General features: G+C 48.9%; 7 protein-coding genes across 7 annotated transcripts; 5 read left to right on the top strand and 2 right to left on the bottom strand.

Annotated features, from left to right (window-relative positions):
• Window positions 1-481: 481 nt before the first annotated feature.
• Window positions 482-1876, bottom strand: LACBIDRAFT_293536 (NlpC/P60-like cell-wall peptidase; the record flags this gene model as incomplete). The annotated part of the gene is made up of 6 exons (XM_001878908.1): window positions 482-767; window positions 825-1179; window positions 1245-1259; window positions 1340-1521; window positions 1589-1734; window positions 1862-1876. 6 exons carry the CDS (start codon window positions 1874-1876, stop codon window positions 680-682), a joined length of 801 nt encoding a protein of 266 aa, XP_001878943.1. The 3' UTR covers window positions 482-679.
• Window positions 1877-2560: 684 nt separating this feature from the next.
• Window positions 2561-4449, top strand: LACBIDRAFT_178543 (alanine aminotransferase). Its single transcript, XM_001878660.1, has 3 exons — window positions 2561-2827; window positions 3092-3263; window positions 3315-4449. Exons 1-3 carry the CDS (start codon window positions 2618-2620, stop codon window positions 4361-4363), a joined length of 1431 nt encoding a protein of 476 aa, XP_001878695.1. The 5' UTR covers window positions 2561-2617; the 3' UTR covers window positions 4364-4449.
• Window positions 4450-4615: 166 nt separating this feature from the next.
• LACBIDRAFT_293538 (uncharacterized protein) lies at window positions 4616-7467 on the bottom strand (the record flags this gene model as incomplete). Its single annotated transcript, XM_001878909.1, has 7 exons — window positions 4616-5031; window positions 5085-6372; window positions 6396-6834; window positions 6912-6950; window positions 7088-7158; window positions 7193-7263; window positions 7356-7467. The coding sequence occupies 7 exons, from the start codon at window positions 7465-7467 to the stop codon at window positions 4694-4696; spliced, it is 2358 nt and encodes a 785-aa protein (XP_001878944.1). The 3' UTR covers window positions 4616-4693.
• A 165-nt stretch (window positions 7468-7632) lies between these two features.
• Window positions 7633-9182, top strand: LACBIDRAFT_293539 (uncharacterized protein; the record flags this gene model as incomplete). The annotated part of the gene is made up of 2 exons (XM_001878661.1): window positions 7633-7873; window positions 7932-9182. Coding segments are annotated over exons 1-2 (1455 nt in total), but the record flags the coding sequence as incomplete, so codon positions are not given.
• A 1581-nt stretch (window positions 9183-10763) lies between these two features.
• On the top strand, window positions 10764-11541 carry LACBIDRAFT_325155 (uncharacterized protein; the record flags this gene model as incomplete). Its single annotated transcript, XM_001878662.1, has 4 exons — window positions 10764-10890; window positions 11114-11140; window positions 11211-11410; window positions 11437-11541. The coding sequence occupies 4 exons, from the start codon at window positions 10764-10766 to the stop codon at window positions 11539-11541; spliced, it is 459 nt and encodes a 152-aa protein (XP_001878697.1).
• Window positions 11542-12126: 585 nt separating this feature from the next.
• On the top strand, window positions 12127-13409 carry LACBIDRAFT_325156 (uncharacterized protein; the record flags this gene model as incomplete). The annotated part of the gene is made up of 5 exons (XM_001878663.1): window positions 12127-12299; window positions 12428-12869; window positions 12898-12951; window positions 13073-13247; window positions 13297-13409. 5 exons carry the CDS (start codon window positions 12127-12129, stop codon window positions 13407-13409), a joined length of 957 nt encoding a protein of 318 aa, XP_001878698.1.
• Window positions 13410-13715: 306 nt separating this feature from the next.
• Window positions 13716-13987, top strand: LACBIDRAFT_316948 (uncharacterized protein; the record flags this gene model as incomplete). Its single annotated transcript, XM_001878664.1, has 1 exon — window positions 13716-13987. The coding sequence occupies exon 1, from the start codon at window positions 13835-13837 to the stop codon at window positions 13985-13987; it is 153 nt and encodes a 50-aa protein (XP_001878699.1). The 5' UTR covers window positions 13716-13834.
• Between the last annotated feature and the right edge of the window lie 738 nt (window positions 13988-14725).

Here is a 14725-nt window from a genome sequence, read left to right on the forward strand (position 1 = left end):
GCCTGGTTATGTTTCCATCTCCCATTCCACAATGTTCGGAACGAAGTGGCTATCTCTCACGCAATAAGATACGCCACTTGCGAGTGACGACCACGGGTTCAGCGTCATGACATCAAATTCATAAGAGACTATACAACATATTCTCTCGAGCTGGGAATCTTGCCTAGCGCCTGCTGCGCTGAGCGTTATCGCACAGACACCGTCGCCATGTTTTCCCTTGGCTACATAGTCAGGTGGCCTGACCCTATTTCCCCGGATTTTGAGAGCGATGACGTCGACAGGTCTTGAGGTCTGTACCTATTTATAGATTGATTGGTCTATATATAAACGCATCACCGTATTTAGTGTCATGAATTTAAACAACGAATCATTGGACGTTTGCGGAGAGATTTGAGAACCGGCTGCAACCAAATCGATAAGCTGCTTGTTAACCCACTGCCGTCGTCGCTTGGTGGTTTAGAAAGACGGAGAATTTTTTCTTGTGCTGACCAGTGATTAGACCTCTTCATCCTTGGAAATAAAAATGCAGGTAGAACCTAAGCGCCGACTGAAAAAACCGAACATGTTTTCTTATTATCAAAAAGTCACGTTCACCCCAAGCCTCCAACTCGGTACGAACTGCCGTTAACCAATTCTAAAAATTCCAAGAGCACTAAAGCTCAACCAACTCAAACTCCCTTCAGCATGCAGGGATGGGTGCACTCCAGGAAATATAGTGGCCAAACGCCATTGCGACGTAGTACCCATTAGTGAGCTTAGCCCAACCACTACAAAATTAAACTCAACACCTCACAAAGAAGAAAAAACCACAACATTATACGCACGCGTCTCCGTCAACGACGGTAGTATCCGTCCTAGTATAACAGTTGATGGAAATCTTGGTTCCCTTCGCATACTGTCCGATAGCGGCGCAGCTCGTCCTGGGGCAGGTGCGGTACCTGAGCCCATCAACAACGACGGTGCCCGAAACGGCGCGTTTCTCAAGCGCGCGTATGTCGAGGTCGAATTCGGCCGGTGGGTTGTAGACGGTCGGCTCGGCGTCAGAGACGGCGTCGGCAATAGGGTTCGGCGCGGGAGTCGCAGCGACCTGGGAGATGGCGAGAGCGATAAGAGGGAGAATAGAGAACTTCATAGTGGTGCGTTGAGTATTGGGTCGAAGCGAGAGAGAACTTGCTTGTACTAAAACCTAGCCATGGCTTTCCCGTATTTTATAGGTTTCAACTCTGACTATGATTTCGACGCACCGCAGCCGACTTTTACTACAATGGGTAGTCAGAAGTGATACACATCTGGCTCCATGCGTACCAAGAACATAACATAACGCGACCCAGCTACGCACACCCCATTTTTCCTTTGTTTAAGGGACCAAAATTCAGAGGAAGAATTTCGGACCATCGCAGTGGTTCTTCGAAAGTGATAGGTATCATCTTGGCACTCCACGCAGTCTTTTGTCGCTGATTTCTCGCCGATGAAAAGCCTCGCGTTTTCACGCTGAGAGCCTCGTTCTGATGATTCTGATTTCTACCGGAGCGCCATGTGAATTTTTATTGCGAATCTCTGCGGTTGGTGGAACCATTCCACGGCCTACCCGCATTTTTGATTACTCCCGGATGACGTCTCATGTGGCCAGTTATTTTGTTTTGTGAAAGAACTGAGAAGAACTGCAAGCTTGCGACGCCAAGAAATCGTCTGGGAAAATTCCCCTCCAACGTTAACGTTCACGGTCTCCGTGCACTGCATACAGACCAGTAGATAATTTATTTGAGTTGTTGTCAAACTTATCTTGCGGCATTCAAGCGTCTTGGCACAAGGTCTTTTTTAAAAAATCAAAAGCTGGTCTACATCTATCTGATCTCGCTACCCCAAGCCTCGACATGTTGAAATCAACTCAGCAAGCGCGTGCGATCAAGGCAAGGTGGGGAATAATATTCCGGTTGTCTCTGTGGGTGACAGAGGCAAACGGATGGGTAACTACAATACAAGTTCTCCTATATATACTGTAGACTACGAAATATAAGGGGATAAATGCAAAACACCCCTAAGGATGCACGAAAACAATCAATGGAAGGATTGGACCTGAAATACAACTGAAATACAAAGATCGGGCACATTGCGCATGCTCGCACAGCTCCCGAAATTCCAACACGACATCAGCTTCATAAGTAGAAATGGAGGGACCTTCCGCGTACGAGAATAAAGAACTCTGACTTGGAGCGCGACTCGGACGAAATCTAAACAGCGCTGCCAGTGGCAATCCAAAAAGGTGAGATCCCCCAGGTACAGCAAAGTACACAGATGTCACAAAGCGGTAAGGACCATCTTTTAATACATTGCACTATGTATTAATCCTTTTGAAGTGATAATAGCTCTGCGCTGTGCACTAGTTGGACTGCTACAATGAAGGAGGCTGTTACAGCCGTTTGCATAATTCCGTGAACGCCGAAAATTCTTTTTTTGGGCGTGACGTGACTTACCTGCTGTATGTGTCCTTGTGACCGTTTCTCGCAAGTCACGCTTTCTCCCAAAATACTGATGACCCACCCCTCTTGCACCTGCCATGCGGCGTTTGTCATTTCAATCGATAACTTTCCGGCGGTCATTCTCCTCTTCTTCACCAATGCGCGATCTTACCATCGACACCCTCAACCCCGCTTTTCTCAAAGTCGAGTATGCCGTACGTGGCGAGCTCGCCATCAAGGCAGAGGCACTTCGCGAACAACTCAAGGAGCCTGCCCATCGGCTTCCCTTTGATAAGGTCATCTCTTCCAATATTGGAAATCCGCAGCAGAAGGGGTTGGATCAACCACCTATCACCTTTACGCGCCAGGTATGTCTGGATCAAAAGTGCTTGTCGGACGTGCGGTGTGCAGCGGTACGCTAGAGGGGTCATGTCTACTCATGATCACATTCGTGTCCTTCACCATGATCTTTGCGTTATTGTGGCTCCGTATTGCCAGCTTCGGCCGAAGGGTACAATCCGACGCTTTTTATAGCAACACATCGGTTATCATCCCACGGCTGCTTCTTCAACCTCTTTCCGTTTCCTGATCTCCTTCGACTTTATCCGAACTGATCGTATTTCCGATGCTAGGTTGCTGCGTTAATGGAATGGCCAGCCCTCGCTGACCTCGCGCCAGACGCGTTCCCCAAAGACGTTATCGCACGTGCAAAGGAATTGCGAGATGAGATTGGTTCGATCGGCGCGTACTCCCAAAGCCAGGGTGTCCCCTTCATTCGCAAGAGCGTTGCCAAATTTATTCAAGGTAAGTTTCCCTCCTTTCCCGGTTGGAGTGTCTATTCACCCCCATCTCCAGATCGAGATGGCTTCCCCTCAGACCCGAACGACATATTCCTTACCGGGGGAGCATCAGCCGGCGTATCACTTCTGATATCCATGCTCATCTCATCTCCAACCTCCGGCATCCTAATTCCCATTCCTCAGTATCCCTTGTACACGGCAACCCTCGCACAAAACGCAGGCGTCGGCATACCCTACTACCTCGACGAGTCCTCAGGATGGTCCACCTCCGTCGCCTCCATCGAAGCCGCGATCGAGAAATCACGTAAAGACGGCATCGTACCCAAAGCCCTGGTCATCATCAACCCCGGCAACCCAACCGGCGCCCTTCTAGACGAAGCAACCCAAATCGCCCTCGTCAAGCTGTGTGAAGAACACTCCCTCGTCATACTCGCAGACGAAGTCTACCAAGCCAATCTCCATCAACGCCAAACACACACATTCACCTCATTCAAAAAGGTCGTGCGGCAGACACAGTCCCCCGTTCCCCTCGTCTCCTTCCATTCTATCTCCAAAGGCGTCTCGGGCGAATGCGGTCGTCGAGGCGGGTATTTCGAGTGCACGAACTTTTCAAAAGAGGTCGTCGCCCTCATCTACAAGATGGTTTCCGTAAGTTTGTGCCCACCGCTCCAGGGGCAAATCGGTGTAGACTCAATGGTGCGCCCACCTAAAGAGGGCGAGGAGAGTTACCCACTATGGAAGAAGGAGACGGACACGATCCATCAGGCGTTGGCGTCACGCACGAAGATCATGTCTGAGCGGTTGAACGCGCTTCCTGGCGTGTCTTGTGTTGATTCCCCTGGGGCTCTATACTTGTTCCCACAGATCAAGCTGTCGGACAAGGCGATCGATGCGGCCAAGGAGGCCGGGAAGGAACCCGACATATTTTATGCACTCGGGCTGTTGGATGAGACTGGGATATGTGTTGTTGCGGGCAGTGGGTTTGGGCAGAAGGAAGGCGAGTGGCATTACCGGTTGACGTGTTTGTGTCCCGGTGTAGAAGAGTATGTGGGCAAATTAGAAAAGTTCCATCAGGGATGGGTGGAGAAGTACGGTAGGGAGTGAGTCTAGCTCTGGCCTTTGTAGATCTACTGTCAGTTGTACATTTTGTATATATTATTTGGAAGGAATAAGAATGCTCCATGTGGATGAACTCTTCACCCCATTGTGGGGACCCGTTTCCACCGAGATTATACAGCACAAAAGCTTGCCAGCATAGGGATGCAAAGAAAACAATGCAAAATGATTTCCTTCTAGCCGACTTGAACGACTGACCTCGTCATATCATCTTCTACTAGTGACGCGCTCTACCAACTGAGCTAAGAAGGACTTGCTCAGTATTTCTTAGTAAGTCATAACACACAAGTCCGAGACTAAAGTGAACGAAATGACAACTCAAGTGTTACTGCTTGCAACCTGTATGATCGTCGCCATTTTTGTACCCCACCGTTCCGCTTCGAGAGCCTGAGGAGCAGAGGGCTTTCCATACCGAGAGACATTCTCCTCAAAAGGCGATTTTTGAAGAAGAACGGAAAAGTTGGACGGAGAAGTCGACAAGAACAGCTTGAAGAACCCAATGTCTTTGGTATCACCTTCTCTGAACATAAATTCCCATGGAGGGACCCCGCCGTCGCCGTACCCAATAGAGAGTTGGGACTTGCGAGGGAGGGGGGCGTCGGTGCGGGTTGTGAGCGTTCCGGCGCCAGCCCCAAATGCGGGAGTGAACCATTCAACTTTGATGCATCTGTCAGTCACACAATATGCTTGGAAGGGCTGTGATGCTCACTGATCGAAAGATCCGAGGGGTCAAAGTAGAAGAGGTACGGATAAAGAGGTAAATCTGTTTGATTATATATGGTCATGCCCAAGCGGGTTTCAGGATGAGATTCATCAACGGTAATAGTGGCGGGCTCCTCGTCGATGAGGTTTTGCCCGATTGGGGTCATAACGATGTCATAGTCCTGAGTAAGGCTCTCGCGTAGGTATTTGAGCTCCATCCATACGTTCCGGAAATCATCATCGCCTTGCCTAGTAAGATGGTAATAGAAGTGCCGCGAGCATCGGACAACCTCTCGGATGGAGTGAAAGTCATCAACATCGACGGAACCAGCGAGACGGGAGCCAATGTGCGTGTTTACCCATTTGTCGTTACGATCAACGGACACTTTTTTGTCCACGACAGATAGCACGATATCTGCATCAGCAGCCTTGTCCGTGATCGAAAGATTGAGAGTTTGCCTATACTCCGGCAAGAAGATGGATTCGACCCAAGCCTTGTCCTCGCCGTACACGGTAATCTTCGAATCAGACACCTGCTCTGTAAGCCGGGAGTAGAATAACCGGGGATGCTTGAAGCTCGAAGCCCCTTCAGGTAAGGCGAGATCTGTGGTAAAGGCGTCGACGGAACGAGCGATCAGGGTGCCCAGAGACGGGTTTGTGTGTGTCGCATCTTCAATGAGGTTGTTCGCATGAGCGGAGAACTTGCAACCGACGGTTAAACCTTGCGCGGCACCAGCTTGCAGGGTAATAGTGCCGTCTTTCTCAGCTTTGGTCAAGATGAAAGAAGCGTCTGCCCCCAATGCCCTGCTATTGAACAGTCGCCTGTTAACGTGTTGACCTTCGCAGTGCGGTGTTTGCCTGTTCAATTTGCCGTCGTCAGTTGAGAGACAAGTTTGTTTGAAGACGGGGGATACAAACCAAATTGGCATCTTCAAGTTGTGCATCAACGAAGTATATGTCAGATTCTCAACGTCTCTCTTCTCCAACAACTTGAGCAGACTTTGTGTGAAAAGGCCGTGGCCCGATTTTGGATCCTCCCAAGCAGACTGGTCACGTCCACAAGCGGCAAGGAAAACATGGGAGGCACGGAACTTTCCAGAGAACCCTTCCGCAACGCCAACGCCCCGGCTACCAGTCTCGCGAGACCAAATGCCTTTATCGCAGTTCGCGGACAAAGGGGGAGGATTCAGGATCTGACGGGCGACGTAATCGGCCTCGCCACGGTTGATCCCCGCTGAGCTGCAGCAATCGAGAATGAGGGTCTTTGAGATGGATACTGAGCAAACCAAAGGGGGCTGGAGAAAGCAAAATGACATACGATATTATCGCCCCGGATATCAGACAGATGGTTAAGCAACACTGAGATAGTCCGATCAGGAATGCCTTGTATCACTCCCTCGACGCCATCCTTATCCGTTGCCGGGACCCCAATGTCATGTGGGCAGATCATCTCGATTTGATCTTCGCTCGCAGACCAGTCTTCCCACTCCAAAGGTTTCTCAACTCGAGCGCCATGACCTGCGTAGTAAATGATCAGAGGAACGTCGCGGGGCTGGCCAGCAGCGATGTCCCGCAGAGCAGCAAATCCGTCGATGATCTTGGCACGTGTGGCCTGCTCATCGCGTAGGCTGATAATGTGCGACTTGGGGACGTTTAGCCGCTCTACCAGGAATCGTTCAAATGAATTCGCATCCCCGACGGCTGCTTTGAGATCTTGAAACTCGTCAGATGCATATTTGTTGATGCCAATAATGAGGCTGAAGATCGGGGTCTTTCTCTCTATTCTGAGCTGGAGTCAGAAGGTCTCTAGCGCGAGGAGCTTGAGATCACTCACGAAGTTGGAGATAATGGGGAGGTTGGAGAAACAGGAACGCTAATAGGTGAATATTAGAATCACATTACTCGGTTCAACCAAACGACGTACTCGATGTCATCCAGCTTTGGAATTGAGGCCTGCATACTTCAAATGATAGAACGAAGCGGTTTGAGGATGAGTTAAGGGACACATACCGATGCAAGGTGATAACGGACGAAGTTGGCTTCTGATTGACGCCGTTGATTGCGTGACGAACTGTGTAATCCTGTAGTTAGGATTCCACAGGAATCATATCTTACTGCCATTAGCACCGCTCGTTGAGAGTGATTGAGTATCAAAACTTGTGAAACGCCATATCTTCTCCTGAAACCTATAAGCATCTGTAGACCACCAAAAGGATAAAATCATAAAGACGTCAAATAAGATATTGCATTAGGCGAATCTCCCTCGGTCAACTTTTACAGGGAGAGGGTAAAAGGTGGAGTATAGAGGGGCCATCCGTTCGTGAGGATTGAGCTTGAGGGAGGATCAAGCCCTTGGAGATTCCCAGTAAGAGGTTCCACCGTAGGACCATTTTTGCGTCTCTAGGTTGTCTGTGATAGAGATATATTTCGGTACAGTTGCCATTGGCTGAGAGCTGCAGAGAGCAACGCAGGGTGTGCTGACGTCGATGGCGGGAAAGCGCTGTGCGTGCAGTTACTTGTTACACACGGTTGATCAAACGCGTTTTCGTCTCTCTCACTGCCCTCCCAACCTCAATTACGCACACCAAGTGCATGCATCGCTGCCTACAGATCCAGGAGCTTCTCTCAATCATCTTCCGATATGTCCGCACCCGAGAAACGCTAGCACGACTCGCGAGGACGTGCACAGAGTTTCGAGATCCAGCCTTGAACGTGATTTGGCACACTCAAAGTACTCTCCTCCCTTTATTCAAATGTCTTCCGCGGGACGCCTGGGTCATGAAAAACAAAAAATTTGTGAGCAACAATCTTGAAATCAAGAACAGTCCCATTTTTGAACATGCTCTTAATTCAGCGTATCACCAGGAAGCTTACCGCGCCTGACTTTGAAAGAATCTATTTCTATCGTCATAGAGTCAAAGTTTTTCGTCAGAATGGCTACTCGCCTCCTGCGGATCTTGAAGATCAAGTCCTAGCCGTTATCTGGCCGCGAAAACCGTCTCCAGGTCCTCTTCTGTGCAATGTGTCGGAAGCTGAATTGAATGGCAACAGTTTCAACGGTCTTGCCATTTATGCTCGCCTCATAATCAGCCCCTGTATCAGGAAGTTAAAAGTGATACTTCCGTTAAACTCGTTTGCGTGGTCAAATGTGATTGCCATGCTGAGGAAAGCTGCACCATTGGATCTCTCAAGTTTTATGGTGTTTGGGAGGGCTCGCGGTTCACCATGTTTGGAGTCTGAGTCATTGGAACTCTTGTCGACTCTTCACAGTGTTAGGACACTGGCCATCACTGAAATATTCCTCACATGCCATGCCATAAACATGATTGGCACACTCCCTGCGCTAGAAGATCTCAGGCTTTCGATTACCGAACAGCAGATGCAGCTTTACAGTCCGCCCAATGGGAACAACTTCCCGCTCCTCACTCGCCTGGAGATCTGCTCAGATACTATGAATGCCTGTCAATTGCTGCTGATGAAAATACAGTTAAGGACGCTGCGGTCCTTGAAAGTTGAACAAACCGGGGTCGTCCACTGGCACGTGAGAAGGTTCTTTGAAACTCTCCATGCATGCAACCTAGTGCCAATGTTGGAAAGCTTAATCCTACACAATTTTCTCGCCCAGTCTTTCGTGATAGATGCTAGCACGTTTGAAGGCCTGGATTCCTACAAGCATTTGCGCGAACTGTCGATCTCTCCGACTCGCGTTGAGCTGGATGATAACCATCTCATGCAACTTGCCAAGGCATTGCCTCATTTGCATCTACTCATCTTCAATGAAGAATACACAGAAATCGTCCCGAAATGCACATTCGCCGGACTGCAGCACCTCGTTCGGTTTTGCCCAAAGCTGGAAAGCTTAACCCTTCGCATAGATGCACGTCAAATCCCAATATTCTCTACTCAGCCCGACGGGGAGTATCCTTTGGGTCTCCACCTTACCACCCTTGATCTGTGCACCGCGCCAGTTTCGAATGCTTGCGATGTTGCATCTTATCTGCTCATGTTATTCCCAGCCCTTACAGAATTTTCGACTGACTTTGATTGTGTTGATTATGATCGTGATGACGATGTAGTCAAGAGGTACTGTACAATTTGGTCGAAGGTACACAGCTACTTGAACATGTAACTTACAACAATGCTGCACAAAAACTCGCCGGTGCGACAAAGAGGTGATTGGGATGAAGCAATCCATTGGTTTTATGCGAGTAGTTCCGTTCGACACTTCGCTTGTCACGGAAAGTCAAGTATGTAAGTAGATCATGGGTGCGTAACAAAATTTAAAAGTCTATGCTTGACCCGGCACAATATTGCGAGAGACTAACAAAAACCTATCTAGAGTCCCTCATCATACTAGTGTCCCTTTCCATGGTGCCATTCGAAGGCTCGGGGCAGGCTGCCCACGAGACGAGCACATAACCGCCTCGGGTTCGGATACATTGGGCGCTGGTGAGACGGTAGTCGTTGCAGGTTTAAATTTGCTCAATATGTTGGAACTCCGAACGGGTACATTTGATTCGGTGTGGTCCACGATTTGGTCCTAAAACATGGTTGCCATCGATCAACCCATTCAAAACGGTGACATCTACATCGGTCTATTCTCCCAGAGGCAGGCAGCGGATTTCCACTGGGCGGTCGCGATCCCGACCGATCTCAGCAATCATACTTATGCAAAATTCGACGCGTGGCCACACCTGGTCATACAGATGTGTTGAGCTTAGTGAAAATTGGTGAGTTGTTGCTGATCAAGACCACTGTTTAGCACATCCATGATTGATCTTTGAGGTCTGACCAGGCAATTTTGGTGAACGATCCATTGCCGACATCGATGACATTCTCAAGCAGCTTGACATGGCTACACCGAGAGCGTTCGGTGGCCGAAAGGTTGTTTTTAACTGCAGGGTTTGGGTTTGGATGGCAGTCTCCGCGCTCAACGACGCTGGAGTCATCAAGTGCACCAAGTACAAGGCACTCGATAAGGAATGCCAAAGATATGGCACAGAAGCGGAGAGCACGGCAGCTGCTGGCGTTGCAATTCGCATTGCCGCCCACAGCGAATGATTGACTTTGGCAGTGGGTTGCGGTGCAATGTCAATAAAAATTTCGGAAACAAGATCATATTCGAATACCGCGTCAGTCCCAAGCACTTATCACATCTCCCGCTGTGCGCGCCAACGGAGAAAACGATACTTTCCACCGCTATCTCTTCCTGACACTGGCGGAAACTATGCATGACGGCGTCGCGTCACCACTGCGGCAGACCCCATGTTGCCGTTCCATGCTCCCAGTACTCAGGATACCATCCAGAGCTGCTGAAATGCCTCAAGCCCGGTAGGCGGCCATCTTGTACCAGGACGTTCCACGAGCGAAGGTCACCGTGGGTGAAGCATATTGGATGTCGCTTTCTGAACAATTTGCGTCCGGCAGTCTCCATCATTCGATCCCTCTCGTTTCCCAACACATGCGAGAAGATCAGCTCATCCTCTTCTACTGTTGAGAAGGGGCCGATAGGCCCACTGGACGCGATGCAATCTAACTTGCACGCACCGCCAAGGAAAGTCGATATAGCGAGAAGAGGCCGTAGGGAGAGACACCTCGAGCACCCTCGTCCATGTCTGCGTAATGCGGGTCATCAAAAGTTCAAAACGAACCAGTCATCCTCTGTGACATCATCCACCCATCCAGAATGAGGGGTACGGCCCCCGTACGGGTACATGGTGTGCTCTGCGACAAATGCGGTAGCGAGCACCTCACTTTCGCTAACATAGCGATGTTTACAGTACAGGTTGAAGGGAAGCCGTTGGGTTGTCCAGGTGAGAAGGCCACGTTCTGAGAATTTTATCCCTAAATATTGTCATCACTGAGAGCCGGTACACGAGAATTCAAGTGTTGATACATGCCTCCAGCAGCGAAGGAGGAGTGACCCAGATCAAAGAGGAAGTCAAGGTGCTGTGCGCCAGAAATTTTGTACTAGACTAGACAGCGAGAGGAGAAGGGTGATGCGTACAAATCGACGAATATTACTTACCCTTGCAGAGGAAGGTTGGCGAACGGGAAACACTGGTATGCGAACTGATCCTGCAAGCTATTAGAGCATAACGAAGACTGTGTCGGCATGACTCTTGTATTACAGTCGTTGAATACGAAGTCAGTCGTCACCAAGTCGTCACCGACAAAAGGAAACGCGTGATGAGGTTGTTGCTGGGAGTCGGGACACGCCGTGCGAATGTCATTCAAAGAATCAAAGGTGTTTTCGTCTTCTTTTCGTCGATTGTAACTCCCTCATTGCCTGCCAATCTCAGTTTCGAGCACTACCGTTATCCCAACCGCACAGTAAGTGCATGCATCGCTGCCTACAGATTCAGGAGCTTCTCTCCATCATCTTTCAATATGTCCGCATCCCCAAAACGCTGGCCGGGCACGACTCGCAAGGACGTGTACAGATTTTCGAGACCCGGCCTTGAACGTGCTTTGGTACACTCAAAACACTTTCCTCCCTTTATTAAAATGGCTTCCGCGGGACGCCTGGGTCATGAAAAACAAAAAAATTGTGAGCAACAATCTTGAAATCAAAAACCTTCCCATTTTTGAGCATGTTCGTAATACAGAGTATCACCAGGAAGCTTACCGTATCTGACCTCGACAGAACCTATTTCTATTGTCATAGAATCAAAGTTTTTCGTCAGAATTTCTCGTCGCATCCTGCAGATCTTGAAGATCAAGTCCTAGCCGTTATCTGGTCGCGGAAAGTGTCTCAAGGTCCTCTTCTGTGTAACGTGTTGGAGGCTGAATTGGACGGCAAGACCTTCAGTGGTCTTGCCATTTATGCTCGCCTCATAATCGGCCCCTGTATCAGAAAAATACAAGTGAACGTCTTCGGGGACTCGTCGTTTGCATGGTCAAATGTAATTGCCTTGATGAGGAAGGCTACACCACTTCATCTTTCAAGTTTTAAGGTGTTTGGGGCCCATCATCTACCATGTTTAGAGTCTGAGTCATTGGAATTCTTGTCGACTTTTCGCGGTGTTAGGACACTCGCCATCACCAAAATGTTCCTCACATGTCACGCCCTAACCATGATCGGTACACTCCCTGTGCTAGAAGACCTCAGGCTGTCAATTGCAGAAGACCAGATGCAGAACTACTGTCCTTCTGACGGGAACCACTTCCCGCTCCTCACTCACCTGGAGATCTGCTCAGAAACTATGAATGCCTGTCGATTGTTGCTGATGAAAATACAACCGAGGATGCTGCGATCTTGAAAGTCAATCAAACCGGGATCAATCATTGGCACCTGAGAGGGCTCTTTGTAGCTCTCCATGCATGCAACCTAGCATCAAGGTTGTAAAGCCTAAGCCTAGACAGTGTCTTCGCCTATCCTTTCGAGATAGACGCTCGTACGGTTGATGTCAAGCATTTAGAGGAACTGTATATCTATCCAACTTCCGTTAACCTGGACGACAATCATCTTATGCAACTTGCCAAGGCATTGCCTCAGTTGCGTTTACTCAGTTTTGATGAAGAATACGATACAGAAGTCATTCCCAAATGCAAATTCACTGGACTGCAGCACCTCGTTCAGTTTTGTCCAAAGCTGGAAAGCGTAACCCTTTGCATTGATGCGCGTCAAATCCCGATATTCTCTACTCAGCCTGACGGAGAGTATCCTGTGGGTGTCCACCTTACCACCCTCGATCTCCGCGCCGCGCCTGTTTCGAACGCTTGCGATGTTGCATCGTATCTCATCATGTTATTCCCAGCCCTTAGAATTTTTTCGACTGCCTATGATTGTGTTGAATATGATGATGACGACGATGTAGTCAACAGCTACTGCACAATTTGGTCGGAAGTGGCTGAGCTATATATTTAAACATGTAATTTAGAACAATGCCGCACAGAAACTCGCTGGCGCGACCCAAGTGCAACAAAAAGATGAGTAGGATGAGACAATTTTATTGGTTTTGTCCAAGTAGTTCTCTTTCGACACGTCACCAGTTATTGCTCGATATGGATGTCTTGGGCCATGGACGTTTCTTTCGCTTGCTTGTTCGCCAGATCGGAAGCCCCGGTGAAAAGGTCGAGAGGATGGTTGACTGGAGACGATTTTTCCCATCATCTGGTACCCTCATACCCATTTTGCCATCGAACGTCGAACAGGGTCAATCAGACGGTGCTTATATCGCGGCCAGCATGAGCCAGCATGGCTGATCATTTGGTAGCTTATGAAGGCACCCGTCTTTCGCCTGCAATAGCGGAATCAAGTGACGGTGGTACTACCATTCCACTGACACTTCCCGAGAGGTGGTTGACATGGACAGAGAGTTTGAACTGAAGAAAAGGGAGGCCGGTTGTCAGACGATCAAGTTATGATGCACGACGCCTCCCTCGAACTACGAAGGAATTAACCTCTGCGTCCGCATGAGCTTCTACCTGACAGTACCTGTCAGATGCGAAAACGATTCAGACTTGAAAGCGACCTCACATCTGGGAATGTAATTCAACACCCCAGGTGGTCATGCACTTGGTACGTTGTAAGCAGCTATAACGGCTCCGAAAGTTGAAAACGGCAGGCCTGCATCTACATTCCACTCGAGCGAGTGAAAAGAAACCAACTCAGCTCGCTTCAAACAGAAACAAATTATCACACAATCAAGGTCTCGATAATGAGTTCATTATAATTAAGTTTACAAAGAGAGCCTTCGAAATCGTACAGAACCTGGAGAATAGCAAGACGTTAGTAAAGAGAATCAACAAAACATGCCAAAAGCCGCAAGAAAGATCAGACATCCAAAGGAAGGTCGTTTCAACTCGCATCGGGCCGACCCCCGCATCCCGCCCAGCGCACACCACGAATGGCGGCCAAGAACTCCTCAATGCCTTTTGGGTTCAGCACGAGGAGGTGGAATATAGACGTTCCGCATTGGGGGAGTACTCCAAACGGAGGGCGCTAGAGTGGAAACTGCGAATGTGGTCGTTTATCATCATGAAGATGAGGCAGGAAGGTGATGGGTGTGGAGATAACGAAAAGAGGCTCACGTTATGACCACCATAGGTAGCTGCCGATGTGGTGGAAATCTGGTAAGAGTTGGTTAGTAAGATTGTCGAAGACAGTGGCGAGAAAAAGATGAAAAGATCAGACGAAATGGCACTGGCAAGTACACTATGCGTTCCGAAAAACGCGAGTCTGTTGCGAACAAACTAGCTCTGTTCCTCGGCATGGTCGTGTAGGACGGGGAAGAGAATAAAGTCATCATAAGAGAAGAATTGAAAGGAAGAGCTCACCATACCAAAAAATGTCACCAACGACAGTGGTGGTGGATGGAGAGAAACAAATAAATTGACGGAAAAAATTTATACGTCTGGCTAACGCCGTTATCTCCGCTTTGATGGCATGTGACACCCCAAATTGAAAAAGGCCTGGTTTGCCCTGGACATGTACATACAGTTGCGGACAAACAAACACATCAAATCCGGTATCTCAGGAATGCGAATTTTCTGGCAAAAACCGACGACAGATTTGAATCCGGACGGTCGAATACAGCCTAAAAACACTGTTTCTATAAAATTCCCACGAGGTTTTGGCGGCGCCAAATTTTTTTGGCCAAAATTTCGCAACTTTTTGGCCTGTCAAGAGGGTCCTGCAGTGCC

This window comes from Laccaria bicolor, genomic scaffold (genome assembly GCF_000143565.1).
Source record: "Laccaria bicolor S238N-H82 LACBIscaffold_7 genomic scaffold, whole genome shotgun sequence".
NCBI classification, from domain to species: Eukaryota; Fungi; Basidiomycota; class Agaricomycetes; order Agaricales; family Hydnangiaceae; genus Laccaria; species Laccaria bicolor.